This window comes from Callospermophilus lateralis, chromosome 4 (assembly GCF_048772815.1).
Source record: "Callospermophilus lateralis isolate mCalLat2 chromosome 4, mCalLat2.hap1, whole genome shotgun sequence".
In the NCBI taxonomy this organism is placed as follows: Eukaryota; Metazoa; Chordata; class Mammalia; order Rodentia; family Sciuridae; genus Callospermophilus; species Callospermophilus lateralis.
In genome coordinates, this window is record NC_135308.1 from 158,850,487 (window position 1) to 158,865,874 (window position 15,388).

The 15,388-nt window shown below is 37.4% G+C and overlaps 1 protein-coding gene across 1 annotated transcript in view; it reads right to left on the bottom strand.

Moving 5' to 3' along the window:
• Enthd1 (ENTH domain containing 1) overlaps positions 1 to 15,388 on the bottom strand; it is a 109,692-nt gene that overhangs the window by 80,884 nt on the left and 13,420 nt on the right. Inside the window, exons 2-3 of the mRNA XM_076853329.2 lie at positions 5,538 to 5,780; positions 2,648 to 2,656 (exon numbers count right to left, since the gene is read on the bottom strand). Of these exons, the coding sequence (XP_076709444.2) occupies positions 2,648 to 2,656; positions 5,538 to 5,780 (252 nt within the window). The remainder of the gene's footprint in view (positions 1 to 2,647; positions 2,657 to 5,537; positions 5,781 to 15,388) is intronic.

The following is a 15,388-nucleotide window of genomic DNA, read 5'->3' on the forward strand; positions in this document are numbered from 1 at the left end:
TATCTCCTACATTTATTCTCCTATTCTTTCTTAATAATAGAATCTTTAACTTTCATCTGGGCACATTGTTACCCAGGGTATTTGACTACATTTCTCAGCCTCTGTTGCAGCTAGAAGTGACTAAGTGCTAAACAATATGTAAGCCAAGATGTTATACACAGCTTTCAATAAGTGCCCACAAAGGAAAGAAGAATCTCATTTTTCCAACATTTCCTCTTTCCAACTGGTGAGAATGAAAACATGATAGCTGGAGCTCAAGCAGCTAAGAATCATGAGGTGGAAGTTAAATGCGGATTTTGGTACAGCAAAAAGTCGGACAGAGCCCAGGAGCCCCTGATGTTGTAAAAAGTCACATCAGTTCTAGGATACCTCCACTGATTATTTTAGAATAAAGAAAGAATTTCCCATTATGTTTAAGTGGCTAATATTTTTATGGCCACTCCTAGTAACACTTTTAAATATACCTAATTCTGACTGATCTATCCATCTCTGTCTCTCTATCCAAGTTTTCATTGTCTTCTCCCACAAGAATAATGCCCTCCAATTTATATTCTTATCTTTTCCCAACTCCAACAAACTGTCAGTTTTATTTATTCCTTTAAAATACACTTTAGTTGGGTGCAGTGGCACATAGCTATAATCCCAGCAAGCTCAGGAGGCTGAGACAGGTAGAACATGAGTTCAAAGCCAGCCTCAGCAAAAACGAGGTGCTAACCAACCAGTGAGACCCTGTCTCTAAATATAATACAAAATAGGGATGTGGCTGGGATGTGGCTCAGTGGTTGAGTGCCACTGAGTTCAATCCCCATACCAAAAAAAAGAGTACACTTTAGATTCAAATACTTACATGGAAACAGTTAGTATGACTGTTTACTTAAACTTTTTTTAAAATTTTATTTATTTTATTCATTTTAGTTGTTGACAAACCTTTATTTTTTATTTATATATGGTGCTGAGAATTGAACCCAGTGCCTCACACATTCAAGGCAAGTGCTCTGCCACTGAGCCACAACCCCTCCAACTTAGTTACTCTTTTCTGAACACAAATTATATATATATATATATATATATATATATATATATATATATATATATGCATCTACCAGATAGACAATGAATAGATAAAATACAAATAATCTTAACAGATTTTTAAACAAATTTACAGTGATTTTTTTTATTCTAATTAGTTATGTGACAGCAGAATGCATTTTGGTTCATTGTACACAAATGGAGCACAGCTTTTCATTTCTCTGGTAGTATACGATGTAGAGTTGCGCCATATGTGCAGTCATACATGTACCTAGGGTAATGATGTCTGTTTCATTCCATCATCTTTCCTGACCCTATGTCCCCTCCCTGCTCCTCCCTTCCCTTTGCCCAAAGTTCTTCCACTCATCCCATGCCACCTCCTATTATGGATCAGCATTCACATATCAGGGAGAACATTTGGCCTTTGGTTTTTGGGGACTGGCTTACTTCGCTTAGCATATTCTCCAACTTCATCCATTTACCTGCAAATGCCATAATTTTATTCTCTTTTAAAGCTGAGTAATATTCCATTGTGTTTATATATCATAGTTTCTTTATCTGTTCATCTATTGAAGGGCATCTAGGTTGGTTCCACAATTTGGCTAATGTGAATTGAGCTTCTATAAATACTCATGTGACTCTGTCACTATAGTATGCTGATTTTAAGTCCTTTGGATATAGACTCAGGAGTGGGACAGCTGGGTCAAATAGTGGTTCCATTTCAAGTTTCTTAAGGAACCTCCAACTCCAGACTGCAACTCCAGAGTGATTGCACCAATTTTCCATCCCACCAGCAATGTATGAGTGTACCTTTTTCCCCCCTGCATCCTTGCCAACACTTATTGTTGCTTGTATTCTTGATAATTGCCATTCTGACTGAAGTGAGATAGAATCTTAGAGTAGTTTTGATTTGCATTTCTCTAATTACTAGTGAAGTTGAATGTTTTCTCATATATTTGTTGACTGACTATATATCTTTTGTGAAGTATCTGTTCATTTCCTTAGTCCATTTATTGATTGGGTTATTTATTCTTTTGGTGTTGAGTTTTTTGGCTCTTTATATATCCTGGAAATTAGTGCTCTATTTGATATGCATATAGTAAAGACATTCTCCCACTTTGTGGGCTCTTTCTTCACATTATTTTTATTGTTTCCTTTGTTGAGAAGCTTTTTAGTTTGAGTCCATCCCATTTATTAATTCTTGATTTTATTTCTTGTGCTTTAGGATAAGGAAGTCAGGACCTAATGCAACATGATGAAGATTTGGGCCTACTTTTTCTTCCATTAGGCACAGAGTCTCTGGTCTAATTCCCAGGTCCTTGATCCACTTTGAGTTGAGTTTTGTGAAAGGTAAGAAAAAGTGGCTTAATTTCAATTTGCTGCACATGGATTTTCAGTTTTCCCAGCAGCATTTATTGAAGAGGCTGTCTTTTCGCCAATGTATGTTTTCTGTGCCTTTACATCCAAACATTCACTATTCACTGTATATAGATTTAATTCAATGATACCATCATGGGCCAAAACACTCTTGGAAAAAATTTTATGTGAAACAGACTTGAAAGCACACAGTGTACCTCAAGATATAACTTCCATGAGAGCAGAAATACACCCAATTTACTTACCTTCCCTAGAAAAGTGTCTGATAGTATCTGGAAGACAGTAAGTGCTATTTATTTATTTCAATGCATGTTTATTGTATTAAACAAATAAATTGTGACAAAACATGATTTTTTTTAAATGTTAAAAATCACTCAGAGCTCAGCCTGGTATATGAGATGTGTCATAAAGCTGGGGAGTATCAATTTGGGCTAAAAAAAAAAAAAAAAAAAAAAGCTTCAATCTAGGACTACAAGGCAATAAACTATAGTTTCTTATAAGACTCATAAAAATGGCTCAGAAATGAGTAAGCACTATAGTGATTTAGGGATTCACTTCCCAAGCTCACAACTTCCCATGCCACATCTGCTCTAGTGTCAAAGCATTTGCCTGCTGTGCATGGATTACTCCTATACTGCCCTCCAGGTCTGTTTAAATACTTAGATCCTCCAGAAGGCCTCCCCTCTCTACCTACCCTAAAACATAGCCATCCCTGTTGCTCTGTTGCCTGACCCTATTTTCCCCTTCTTTAAAAGACTTGCTATATTTTATATCTATTTTGTTTATGTGCATTTAGTATCTGTCTCTGTCACTAAAGTGACAGTTCCACAATTAAAGAAACCTTTTTTTTTTTGGAGATGAGGTCTTTCTAATGTTGCCCAGGCTAGGCTCAAACTCCTGGGCTCAAGTGATCCTCCTGCCTCAGCTTTCCTAATAGCTGGGATTATAGGTACATGCCCTCCACACTTGGCTTTTAAGGGAACTTTATCTCATTCACTGCTACAGTTCCAAATTTCTGCTGGATACCTAAATTTCAAATAATAACATTCAATAATTATGTGTTTATAATAAAAGAGGAAGGAAATGAGATAAGTAATGGAAAAAGGAAGAACAAGAAGGTGATAAAGAAGTAGCAAAGGGATAAGAAACTCTGGATGAGTCATAATTGGTTATTTTACTCTGCTGTTCATGTCAGTCTGAATTCAAACCTTCATGAGAAAATTTCAGAATGGGTCACTATCACTTTTGGAGATTTATTTCAAAAGAAATGGGTCCCCTAAAGAAGTTCCACTACTTTAAGAAGCATCTGGATGGCATTTATTGTTATAATTACAATGGCGACTTCTTTGAATGCCTTTCTACTTTCCAATCCATAAATAAATCTTGAATAAACATGTAAGAACTCTTGACTAAGTCAGAAAAGCACGTTTGGGGGGGTAGGATTGGTTTGTATTGATATTACTAATAACATTTTTAAATTTCCACATTCAACTGACACTTGGAATGAGCTATTTATATTGACTACCAGCATCTCTTTCAGGATCTTTTTTTCTTTCTTTTTTTTTTTTTTTTTTTGTTACTGGGGATTGAACTCAGGCGCACTCCATCACTGAGCCACATCCCCAGCCCTATTCTGTATTTTATTTAGAGACAGGGTCTCACTGAGTTGCTTAGCACCTCACCATTGCTAAGGGTGGCTTTGAACTTGCAATCCTCCTATCTCAGCCTCCCAGCTGCTAGGATTACAGGCATGCAACACCAGGCCCAGCTTCAGGATCTTAATAGATGTCTTAGTCTGCTTGGGCAGACTAAGTACCATAAAATGGGTAGCTTAAAGAAACAGACTTTCATTTCTAGAGGCTAGAAGTATGAGATCAGGGTGACAGCATGGTCAGGTTCTGGGGAGAACCCTCTTCTGGGTTACAGACTTCCGACTTGTTGTAGCTTCCAATAGCAAAAAGAGGGTGAGTGAAGCTCTCTGGGGTCTCTTTCATAAGGGCACTAATCCCATTCATGAGGGTTCTACCCTCATGGCCTAATCATCTCCCAGGGCCATCACCTCGTTACACTGAGGATTAGAGTTCGACATATGAACTTGGTGGCAGGGAGCAGCACAAACACTCAGTCCATAACCACAGACTCACATGTAAAACTAGGAGGCAAACCCCTACTCCTACTGTGTCCTCATTTGTGGCACCAAGCTTAATTCCTTTCAAGGGACAGTTATCAAATTCATACTTCATTAATATTTTTGCATCCTCAAACTGTCCATTCCTTATGTACAACCTACCAACAAAGTTTGTATTAGAGAAGTTAGGGCAAAATGATATTCCTTTATATTCTATCAATTTGTTAGAAAAGATCACTCTATTTTCTCCTGATTTTTATTATAGTATTATAAATAACTCCCTTTTTTAAAAAAGTTCAATAGTTTAGATTTGAAGTTTAAGGCAAAATGAAAGGTCCAAAGTATTACTTTGGAAGAATGTTTGGATTATTTTTAGAGTTTTGAGGTATACTTTAGGAAATGTCAGTTTCTTGATGTATAGGATCAGATGGTGTTGTGTACATATACCAAGACACAGATCTTAGAAAACAGTACTCTTTCACATTCCAGTTATGAATCAAATAAATTAAAATTGACTCATGATGTCAAATAGAATAGTCACAAGTTAATATTATTTAAGCTCAAAAACATTTTATTTGACTCTAAGATACAAGCAATCTGAAGTCATAAAATATTCTATTACACTTTCTTCATCTTTGTTCTCTATAGTATAAAGTCTGATATCATAATATTAGTACTAATATAGTATTAATAATTTGGCCCAAGCATGATGGTGCATGCCTGTAATCCCAGCGACTTGGGAGGCTGAGGCAGGAGGATCACAAGTTCAAAGCCAGTCTCAGCAAAAGTGACGCACTAAGCAACTCAGCAAGACCCTGTTTCTAAATAAAATACAAAAAAGGGCTGGGGATATGGCTCAGTGGTTAAGTGCCTCTGGGTTCAACTGCAGGTACCAATTAATAATAATAATAATAATAATAATTTGGTACTAAAATATTTTATATTTTTAAACTGTTCTTAGATGATACCTATTGCATTTTAGACCAGCATTCATTATACGCACTTTTACTACGTAGTCTTGCCACCTTAAGAAGCTGGTGCTTCTTCTCTGAAGCAGGAATTTCTGGTGTGGGGGCAGATGCACATGCTGTTGGTGAGTTACCTGTACTAGGTAATCTTTTAGGAAATGTCATGGAGTAGGAAGTGCGTCGTCTAGTCCGACATGCCACTTCCCTCTCTTTATACAGCATCTGTTCATCCATTAGCAATGTTATGACTTGCTTAGACTTTTCCCGGATATGATAACCTGAAAAAAAAACATTGAATTTACTTAGAAAAGAAAATACTGGTTAATGATATAATTCATTTTTAATCTTAAGAAAATTAAGGAAAAATGAAAATGTGACCAAAAGTGGTAAAACTTGTAGCAAATAAAAACTGTCACTATACTTCTTTTCATATATTTTAAGAAGTAAATAAATTATTAATCTATGATGAATTATATCATACATTGGCATTACCTCCATCATATTAAATATTGAATTTTCTTTTTAAAAACCATGAATACTCTGCAATACATCCAACAATATAGGCATACAAAGGAAAGATATTAATTAGATCTAGATGTATGACAACATATGGCTAAAAACTGAAGTCATATACATTGTAATGAGCAGGGGGAACAACCCACTGTGTAGGGACATGGAAGACAGCTGTAGATAGAGAAATCCACGCTCTGCAATGGTTTGAATGTGTCCCCTCCAAAATTCCAGTGTTGCCAATGAGATAGTATTAGGGGGTAACACCTCTGAGATGTGATTAGGCCATGATGGCTCCTCCCTCACGACTGGCATCAAAGCCCTTATAAAAGAGACTTCAGGCAAGTAGTCTCTTGCTTACCTCTGCCTTCCCCCACATAAAGACACAGGGCCCCTCCCCTGTGGGGGTTGCAGGACCAAAGCAGTGTCTTGGAAGCAGAGAGCAGCCCTCACCAGAACTGATCCTACTGGTGCCTCAACCCTGGCCCTTCCAGCCTCCATGACTGTGAGAGAATTAATTTCTGTGCTTTTTTTTTTTTTAAATATTTTTAGTTGTAGAAGGACATAATACCTTTATTTTATTTATTTATTTTTATGTGCTGCTAAGGATGGAACCCAGTGCCTCACACGTGTGAGGCAAGCTCTCTACTACTGAGCCACAATCGCAGCCTCTAATTTCTGTGCTTTATAAATTATTCAGTCTGCAACTGGTTATAGTAGTACAAACAAACAGACTAGGACAGATGGATGTGTAGACAGGCAGGCAGGCAGACTGGGTAATGACAACACTGCTAATATCCTTTCCGTAGAAAGGAATAATAGGGATAGCACAAGAAAAAAAGTGAAACTGGCTTTTCTTTGACATAATATCCTATGAAACAATGTGGTGTTGTTATTAAAATTGACAGAGCACAATCAAAGACCCGAATTCTAGCAATGGTTCTGCCCTTAACCACTGAGAGTGAGCCAGTCAGGTGGCCTGTCTAGCCCTGAATCTACCAAAAAGGCAGTACAAACATATGCGTTCAATCTGCTTTACAGATAGAAAAGTACACCATCATCCATGAATCATTCAAATATGAGGTATAAGTGTCATTCTTAACCCTCTCCATGAGAAATAATAAAGGAAATCACTCACCTCTCCACATCTCAGGACCAATTCACAGAAACATCTCATGCCTTCTAAAAGCCCCTAAAAATCCACTAATGTTCACTTTGGGCTCCATGTGTGATGAATGAAAGTATTAACATTTCCAGCTAGCAGTGGAAGTGGTGAGAAATAGTCAAATCCAGGATATATTTAGATAATGGAGGCCAAAGATGTTCTCTAACTGCCAGAGGCTTCATTAAGGATTGATAAGGACAGTGTCAGAAACCTTTGTTCATATTGCCATCTTTCCCAAGATTATTTTATTTAATATTACTTCACAGTCATTTCTTCCTACCAAACTTCTTTTTTAACTGCTTCAACCCTATCATTCTAAACATCCTTAATTTCCTATGATTAATTTATAGTTCCTAACCAAAAAAATTCCACATTTTTGGGTTACCACCCAGTATCATATGAAAGACAAGAAAGATAGGAGCATCCCACTCAATTGTCTTCTATAAATTTTATCCACTGGGTACAATGTGTCAGACACTATCTTCCCTTGGATATTGACAATTTGATTTTGGAGGCATGCAAAATATATTTTCACATTTTTGAAGGTATAATTATTGTATTTTTAATTAATTAATTAATTAATTAATTTTATTTTCACATTCTTAACTTTTGGAGCTTGTCTTCTTCCTCTTCCCCAGTCCCTCCCCCTAATTCAGCCACCCTGGTGCCTTATCCTGCAACCACTGTTTTCCGCTCCTACAGCCCTGTGTTGCTGCTGCTTCTGCCATGAACTCTTTGTATGGCTAGATCCTTGGTTCACTCAGGTCTCTACTTAAACCTCCACCTCCTCACAGCCACTTCTGTCTACTCTCTCTGAAATGGTCCTACCCATCCCTCTCTATTCCTTCACCCTGCTTTTTCACCCTGGCACTTTTTACTGCTTAGTACTGTGTATTTTTATTTGTTTACTTCTTGTTTCCTCATCTAAAATATAAGCTCCACAAAGGCATAGAAGTCTCATTCTAGAAACTAGTAACAGTATCTGGAGAGTGGAAGCCACAGAGCATATGCTCAATAAGTATTTACTAAGTCAATGATCCAAAGAAAGAAACAAATTACCAAAAAGTCCCCAATTTTCTCCTTGATAGAGTATAAATAAAACCAGATTGATGAAAAATACTGATGACCAATTTATAATTTAGCTGTCTAATACAGTTGTTTGATCTAACATAATTTCTTGAAAAACCTCTAACTAGAAACTAGAAATTATGGAACAAGTAGAATATGCTATTTGTAGAGGACTGGTGGGGTTGAGGGCACATCAACAGTTCTAAGGGACAAGGAGGGATATACCAAGCAGAAAAGCAGCTACAGGGGTGTAGACTCCCCATGGAAGACCAGGGCTTCTTCCTAAGGTAGCAGGCATAGCACCAGGAAGCTTGGGCCAGAGCAGCTTACCAGAAATAGGGAATAAATTGCCTGAGTGAGCATCTTACCAAGTTCTGCCACTACTGTGGCTGCTGTTCTGTTACCCTAGAGATGCTCAGTACTCAATACTGGCTGTTTTAAAGCATCAAAGTTGAAAATCTAAGAAGTACCCAGTAAAACTGCTTCCATAGTTAAATAAACAACAGTAATAACAAGATGGCATCTATTCACTTCCGACCAATATACTTCTGAAAAGAAAGGAAAGAGTACACAGTACTAAAACAAAATAGTATTGGAAGCAGAATAAATTCAGGAAGCAACTTCTTTGCATTGAAAAAAAAAATAAAAGGGGGAAGGGAGGCAGAAAACATGTGTTTCTGAAATAAGAAACTATGCAACAGATCAATACTTAACGATATTATCTAAAATGCACAAGATGAAAAGGTTAGTTGAGGTACAATTTAAAGTGAAAATAAAGTTGTATACTGTTTTAATTAGGAATCTTTTGGCTCTAAGTGACAGAAATTCAATTTGAACTGGGTAAGGCAAAAGTCATGGAAAAACCAGGGGTTGTGATTAAGTCTCAGGCACAAATGAAGCAGAGACCAGAAAATTGCCAGGACTCTCTTTCCCTCTCCCATTTCTACTCCTGTCTGTGTCATGGCTTCATTTCTCCTCTTGCAGATTGGCCTTCTCTACTGGAATGTGGATACAGTCACCAATAGCTCCAGATTCACATCACACACTCTGCAACCTAAGTGTCCCTCTTTCTTCCTTCCAATATGAAGTACCCAGAAGAATGACCCTGATTGAAACAGTCACATGCACATCACTATGGCAACCCCCATCAGAATACTGTGTGTCAAGGGTCAGGTCAACAGGATAGAATAAAGATCAAGCAGAAAGCCAACTTTAGGAGTCCTCCCAAACACCACATTAAAGACAAGTAGATACAAATTACTAGGGCAACTATGCAAGAGCTCAGTCTCCAAGGACCTTCATTTATGCAATCATTTAATCATTCTCCTGAGAACTTAAATTCAAGAAAGTTCAGGAAATCTTCTAAGCACTCAGGGCACAAGTAAGAAAAAGAGAGGAAAAAGTCCCTATACTTGTGGTACTTATATTCTAGTTGGCTGAAATATATAAAAAGCATAAATTAGGTAATTTAAAATAAAAATGTTCTTTAAAAAGTAAAGAAAGGTGATGTGCTAAAGATTAATTTGGGATGCAATCATGAAAAGTCATACTGAGGAGATAATATAGCTGAGTCTTGAACAGTAGGGAAAAGCCAGCCATGCAAGGGCAAAAGAGCAGAGAGTGCAGGCACTAGTCACAGCTCCAAGGTCACCCTTCAGGAAAATATTCCCCCGACAGCCAACATACCACCCACCCACCCTGCACACTAAGCTGGGTCTCAGACTTGGTCAGGCTGTCTCGGAGCACCTCATACTTGATTGTCTTATAGTAGTACTTGTAGTCTGTAATTGTGCATTTGATAAATGTCTCTTCCCTCCATTAGACTATAACATTCATGAAGGCCAAAACTATACTTGCTTAAGAGACATTAAAGAAAAGTACATGACAGAAAACATCCTGAGGAAATATTTTCCAAATACTGAGGAGGAATCTATGTAAGTTTACAACTGAACATCATGTAAAGAGATTTGGAAATTTGATAAATTTAAAGGTCATGAGTACTGACATGCAGCACTAGTAAAGACACATACTGTAAGATCTTTAGGAAAAACAGATATTAGCCTTCAAACAGCACTTATAAAACGTCTTAATATTCCTGTCTCTATTCCTGACCCATTGTCCCACCAAAATCTACTTTTCTTTCCATATTCCTTTCTCAGTGAATTATACCCCTATTCTAAGTTAAAAATATGAACATATATAGCCCCTAATTCAATTATCCAAGTCTATCAATTACATCCTCTAAATATATTCTAAAGTCATTCTCTTCTTAGTTCAGACCCTGTCATTTGTTACCTATGGTCTCCAATTTATCTATCTTTAGTCTCCCTCTTTTCTACCCTCCACAATATCTCTCCAGGCAGAAGACCTGGGGGTAGGAGGAAGGGGAGGAACATCTAAAATATCTGATCAAATTATTTTCAAATTAATTTTAAAAAGCCTATAGTCAAGTTGGTCTGGTAAATTCATACCTCAAAGTACAGTTCTACTCTGCTCCAAACACACAGCAATAATAGACATGATGAATCTCAAAAACAAGATAACAACCTCCACGAAGCTGAAATACAAGGAAAACGAGAAAGCAGCAAACACTGCTGAAGCCACAGGGCTGCTGGGCTCTTGATGTGGCAGCCAGAAGTTTAGTTTCTCAGATGTTAGGGAACCAGAGATGGTTTCCTTCACTGATGCTAGAAGGGTTCTGTGCTGAGAAAAAGAGAGAAAGGAGGAAAAAAGCCCCTATCTGCTTCCTGGGCTATTAACTCATATGTAGCTATGTGGCTAGAAGCAGGAAACTCACAACAGCCTTCAGAACTGGAACTAAACCAAACTACCTGCTTTCTCAGTCCATGGGCTGTGACACCCTAGTTTTACTGCAGGGCCTAAGCCCTAAGCCAACTTTATTAGGCCTGCACTGAAGGAAGGGTCAAGGGAACTGGGTAGGGGGAATTGGAAAACCAACATAAAGGAAAAAGTGAGCACGGGTGGCTGCAGGAAGAACCTCCCCCTCAAAATAAGCTTGAAACTATAACTCCAAAATATATTTTTTAAAAATCTAAAGCTAAGAAAGACAGTCAATGAAATCAGCAATTAAATCAAATTCACTGTAAATGGAAAAAATAACTCTACAGGACCTTCTCTAGAATCAATATTCTATAAGATTTCGAAATCCTCTAACAAAGACTTAATTTTATTGGGTTTTTCCATATTTTTTGGTACATTATAATTATACATAATGGTGGGCCTCATCATTACACATTCATAATGTACACAATGTAACAATATAATTTGACCAATATTATTCCCTAGTACTTCCCTTCCCCACCCTTTCTCCCTCCCCCTAGTCCCTTTCCTCTTCTTTACTGATCTCTCTTCAATTTTCATGAGATCCTTCCCCACAACACACCTTCCTTTTTTCCTCTCTAGCTTCCACATATGAGAAAAAGTATACAACCCTTAACTTTCTGAGCTTGGTTTATTTCCCTTAACAATGTTCCTAAGTTCCATCCATTTTCCTGCCCCCCCCACACATATATATTACACCATATTTTCTTTTTTTAATGTTATTTTTTAGTTGTAGGTGGACACAATACTTTTTATTTTATTTTTATGTGGTGCTGAGGATCGAACCCAGTGCTTCACACAAATTATGTTGCAGGGCCTAAGCCCTAACCCAACTTTATAAGGCCTACACTGAAGGTAGAGGGAACTGAGTAGGGGGAACTGGAAAACAAACTTAAAGGGAAAAGTGAACACGGGTGGCTGCAGGAAGAACTTTCCACTCTCAGCCACAGCCCTAGCCCCGTACCATATTTTCTTTATCTATTTATCCATCGATGGGCCTCTGGACTGTCTCCATAACTTGGCTACTGTGAATTGCACTTGATATGGCTATATTCCCATAGAAAAGCAGTATTATCAAAAAACTAGGAAGGGAACCACCATATGATCCAGCTATCCCACTCCTTGCTATATATCCAAAAGATCTAAAATCAGAATATTATAGGGATATAGCCTATGTCTTTTAACTGATGAATTGAGACCATTCACATTCAGTGCAATTAGAGAGAGATGTTTATTAATTCTTGCCACTTTTGAATTATTCTAGTGTTTAATTTGTTTCTGTTATTCATTTGCCTAGCTACTTTTCAAGTAAGGTTTGCCCACTTGTAAGCTCTGGAGTTTGTTTTTTAAATTTCTCCTGTGTATCACTACACACAGGAGAAATTAAGTATTTTCTGTAGTGCCAGCTTAGTAGTCAAGAATTCTTTTAGTTTCTGCTTGTTTTAGAAGGTTTATTTTTTTTCTTTTTCTTTGATTCTGAAGAGTAGTTTTGCTGTATATAGTAATTTTGACTGACAATTATGTTCTTTCAGGTCTTAAAATCCAAAATTCTAAGCTCTCCTGGATTTTAGAGTTTGTACTTTAAAAATTAGACATTATTCTTATTGGCTTGCCTCTAAATGTGACTTGATGTTTTTCTTTTGAGGCTTTTCAAATTCTATCCTTGTTCTGTATATGTTATGCATTTTAATTATAATGTGTCATGGAGAGATTCTTTTCTGATCTTATCTATTTGTTGGGGTTCTGAATGATTCTTTAATATGGATGTCCATCTCATTCTAAAGGTTTGAAAATGTTTATTATTATTTTCCTGAAGAGGTTATCCATGCCATTGGCTTGCATCTCACCACTCTCTACGACTCCAATGATTCTTAAATTTGGCTTCCTAATGTTGTTTCAGAGTTCTTGTATATTCTGGTCATGGTTACTTATTTTCTTTAATACTGCCCGAACATTCAAGGCCAACCACAACCACTTTGTCTTCCAGCTCTGGAATTCTATCTTTAGTCTGCCCTACTATTAGAGAAACTTTCAAATTAACATTTTACTTGATTTGTTGTCTTTCATTTCCAAGACTTTTCTTTTTTTTAAATGTTTTTATCTCCTTCTTGAATTTCTCATCCACCCTATTCTGACTTCCTTAATTCTTTCAGTTGTTTTTCTCTGTTCTTCTGGAATTCATTAAACATTTTCATAACCACTCTTTTGGATTCTTATCTGATATTTCCTTCCACATCAATATATGTAGATGTAGGGGTTTTGTGTTCGGGATTGGGGTCCCTGATGACTTCATGGCTATAGCCTGCTTGGAGCCTGGGAAAGTTTCTGTGCAAAGGCATAGGATGCCCAGTTGCTATGGTAATGCCCTCCATGCTAGAGTCTTCACAGCTTCGACCTTAATTTTAGGCACATAACTCCTGGGAATAAAGGAACTTGCTTGCTTGATAACTACAATGTTTCACCAAGCTCTAGAGCTCCTGGAGCTGCCCACCTAACAGTAACTTCAGACAATAGACCTTCTTGAGAACTGCACAAAGCTCCTAACATTGCATATTGTAACTATGAAATATAACTGCAGAATAAGTAACCTTACTGATACTCTAAACAATAATGTGGTTATGGTACTAATGACCTAATGTAACCTATTCTTATAAATAAACGTGGCAGCTTGGACAAAGAGCCACCCTGCCACCTTCCCTGCCCCTGTACCCTGTCTCTGTGTCTCTTTTTTTTTGAATTTCTTTACATGTGGAGTCAGTTTCTAGTGAATTATGAATTTAGGAAGTGTCATGTTACCTTGTTTTTTTCATAATTCTTGTATTCCTATGTTGGCTTTTATGCATCCATTGGAATGAATCTTCTCCTCCTACGCACAGGCCATTTTAGGGCACAGCTTTCTCTTGCCAAAGTCTTCTAGGATATCAGGTTGTTGTGAATGTTTCAATATATTTCCAAATGGGTTCTGTAGTATAGTTTCTCTGCTAATTCTTTGATGAATAGTGTATTTTGATACAGCGTTATGTTGTGTCAGAGCTTATGGAGTCCAGTTCCCTCTAGGTCTCAAAAGAGTAGGACCCCCCTTCTCATAGAGTTGGCCATTGTATTGTATACAGCAGGGTGTGTGGGGTAAACAATTTGTGATTGCTCTTCTTCACTAACAACTATATATTCTAATAGGCAAGGGAATAATCCACACTAAGGCTTATTGTAGGTGTGGTGTCCTCAGCCTTTGTGCTAATTCTGTTTTTGCTGTAGGAGTAGATGTCTATGAGTAGAATCTGGGGCCCCACGCTAGCCATCCCTATTTGGGGCCTGATTATTAGTGGTGGAGACTTTTTTCTCTTCTGTTCTTTGTATTAAACTATCACTGAAGTTTGAGTTTGGTTAATTTGTATGTGAAGCAAGGTGCACTGCCTCTTGGCTGGGTTTGGCTCAGCTGCAGAGTCTCTACCTTGTGAACTTGTAGTGTCCAAGTAGATTCTCAACACCTTGTTTCCCTGCAGATCAGTATTCTCAATCTCACCAGGTCCTCAGTTCTCCAGTTATCATAGTGAACCACTTCGCTTTGGCTCCAGCTCTGGGTTGGTTATGTGTCTCATCTGAACTAATATAAAAGATCCTGGGTGTGAGTCTATTAAGCCATTTGCTGGCTTTCTGGGTACCCATCCTTCTTCCTATAGCTCATCCAGCACCTGTACAGCAGAGTAACCTGGACCTCCTGAGGATTAGGAATGGGAGCCTAGAGATCACACAGATTGTTAAATAGAGCCAGGTGTTGTGGCACACACCTATAATCCCAAAGACTTAGAAGGCTGAGGCGGGAAAAGATTGAGAGTTCAAAGTCAGCCTCAGCAAAAGTTAGGTGCTAAGAAACTCAGTGAGACCTGTCTCTAAATAAAAATACAGAATAGGGCTGGGGATGTGGCTCAGTGGTTGAGTGCCCCTGAGTTAAACCCCCGGTACAAAAAAAAAAAAAATTGTTAAATAAATTATCAAGAGAAATTAATGTTGGACTAAATCCACAATAAGGAATATGAAATTATGAAGCAAAACAACAATTGGAAGAAATAAGAACAGGTAGATATGAAAAGAATATATTAAAAATCCTAGATATAAAAACTATAATCCCATTGAGATTTTAAAAATCCAAAAAGCAAAAAAATACCTTCAATGTTTAAGATAAATTCTAGTTCAAACAAGTAAAGAGAAAATAGGTAACTATAGGACAATACTAAATTCTTCCAAAATACAACACAGAGAGGCAGCAAGATTAAAAAGATTAATTAACAGTCATAAAGGAAG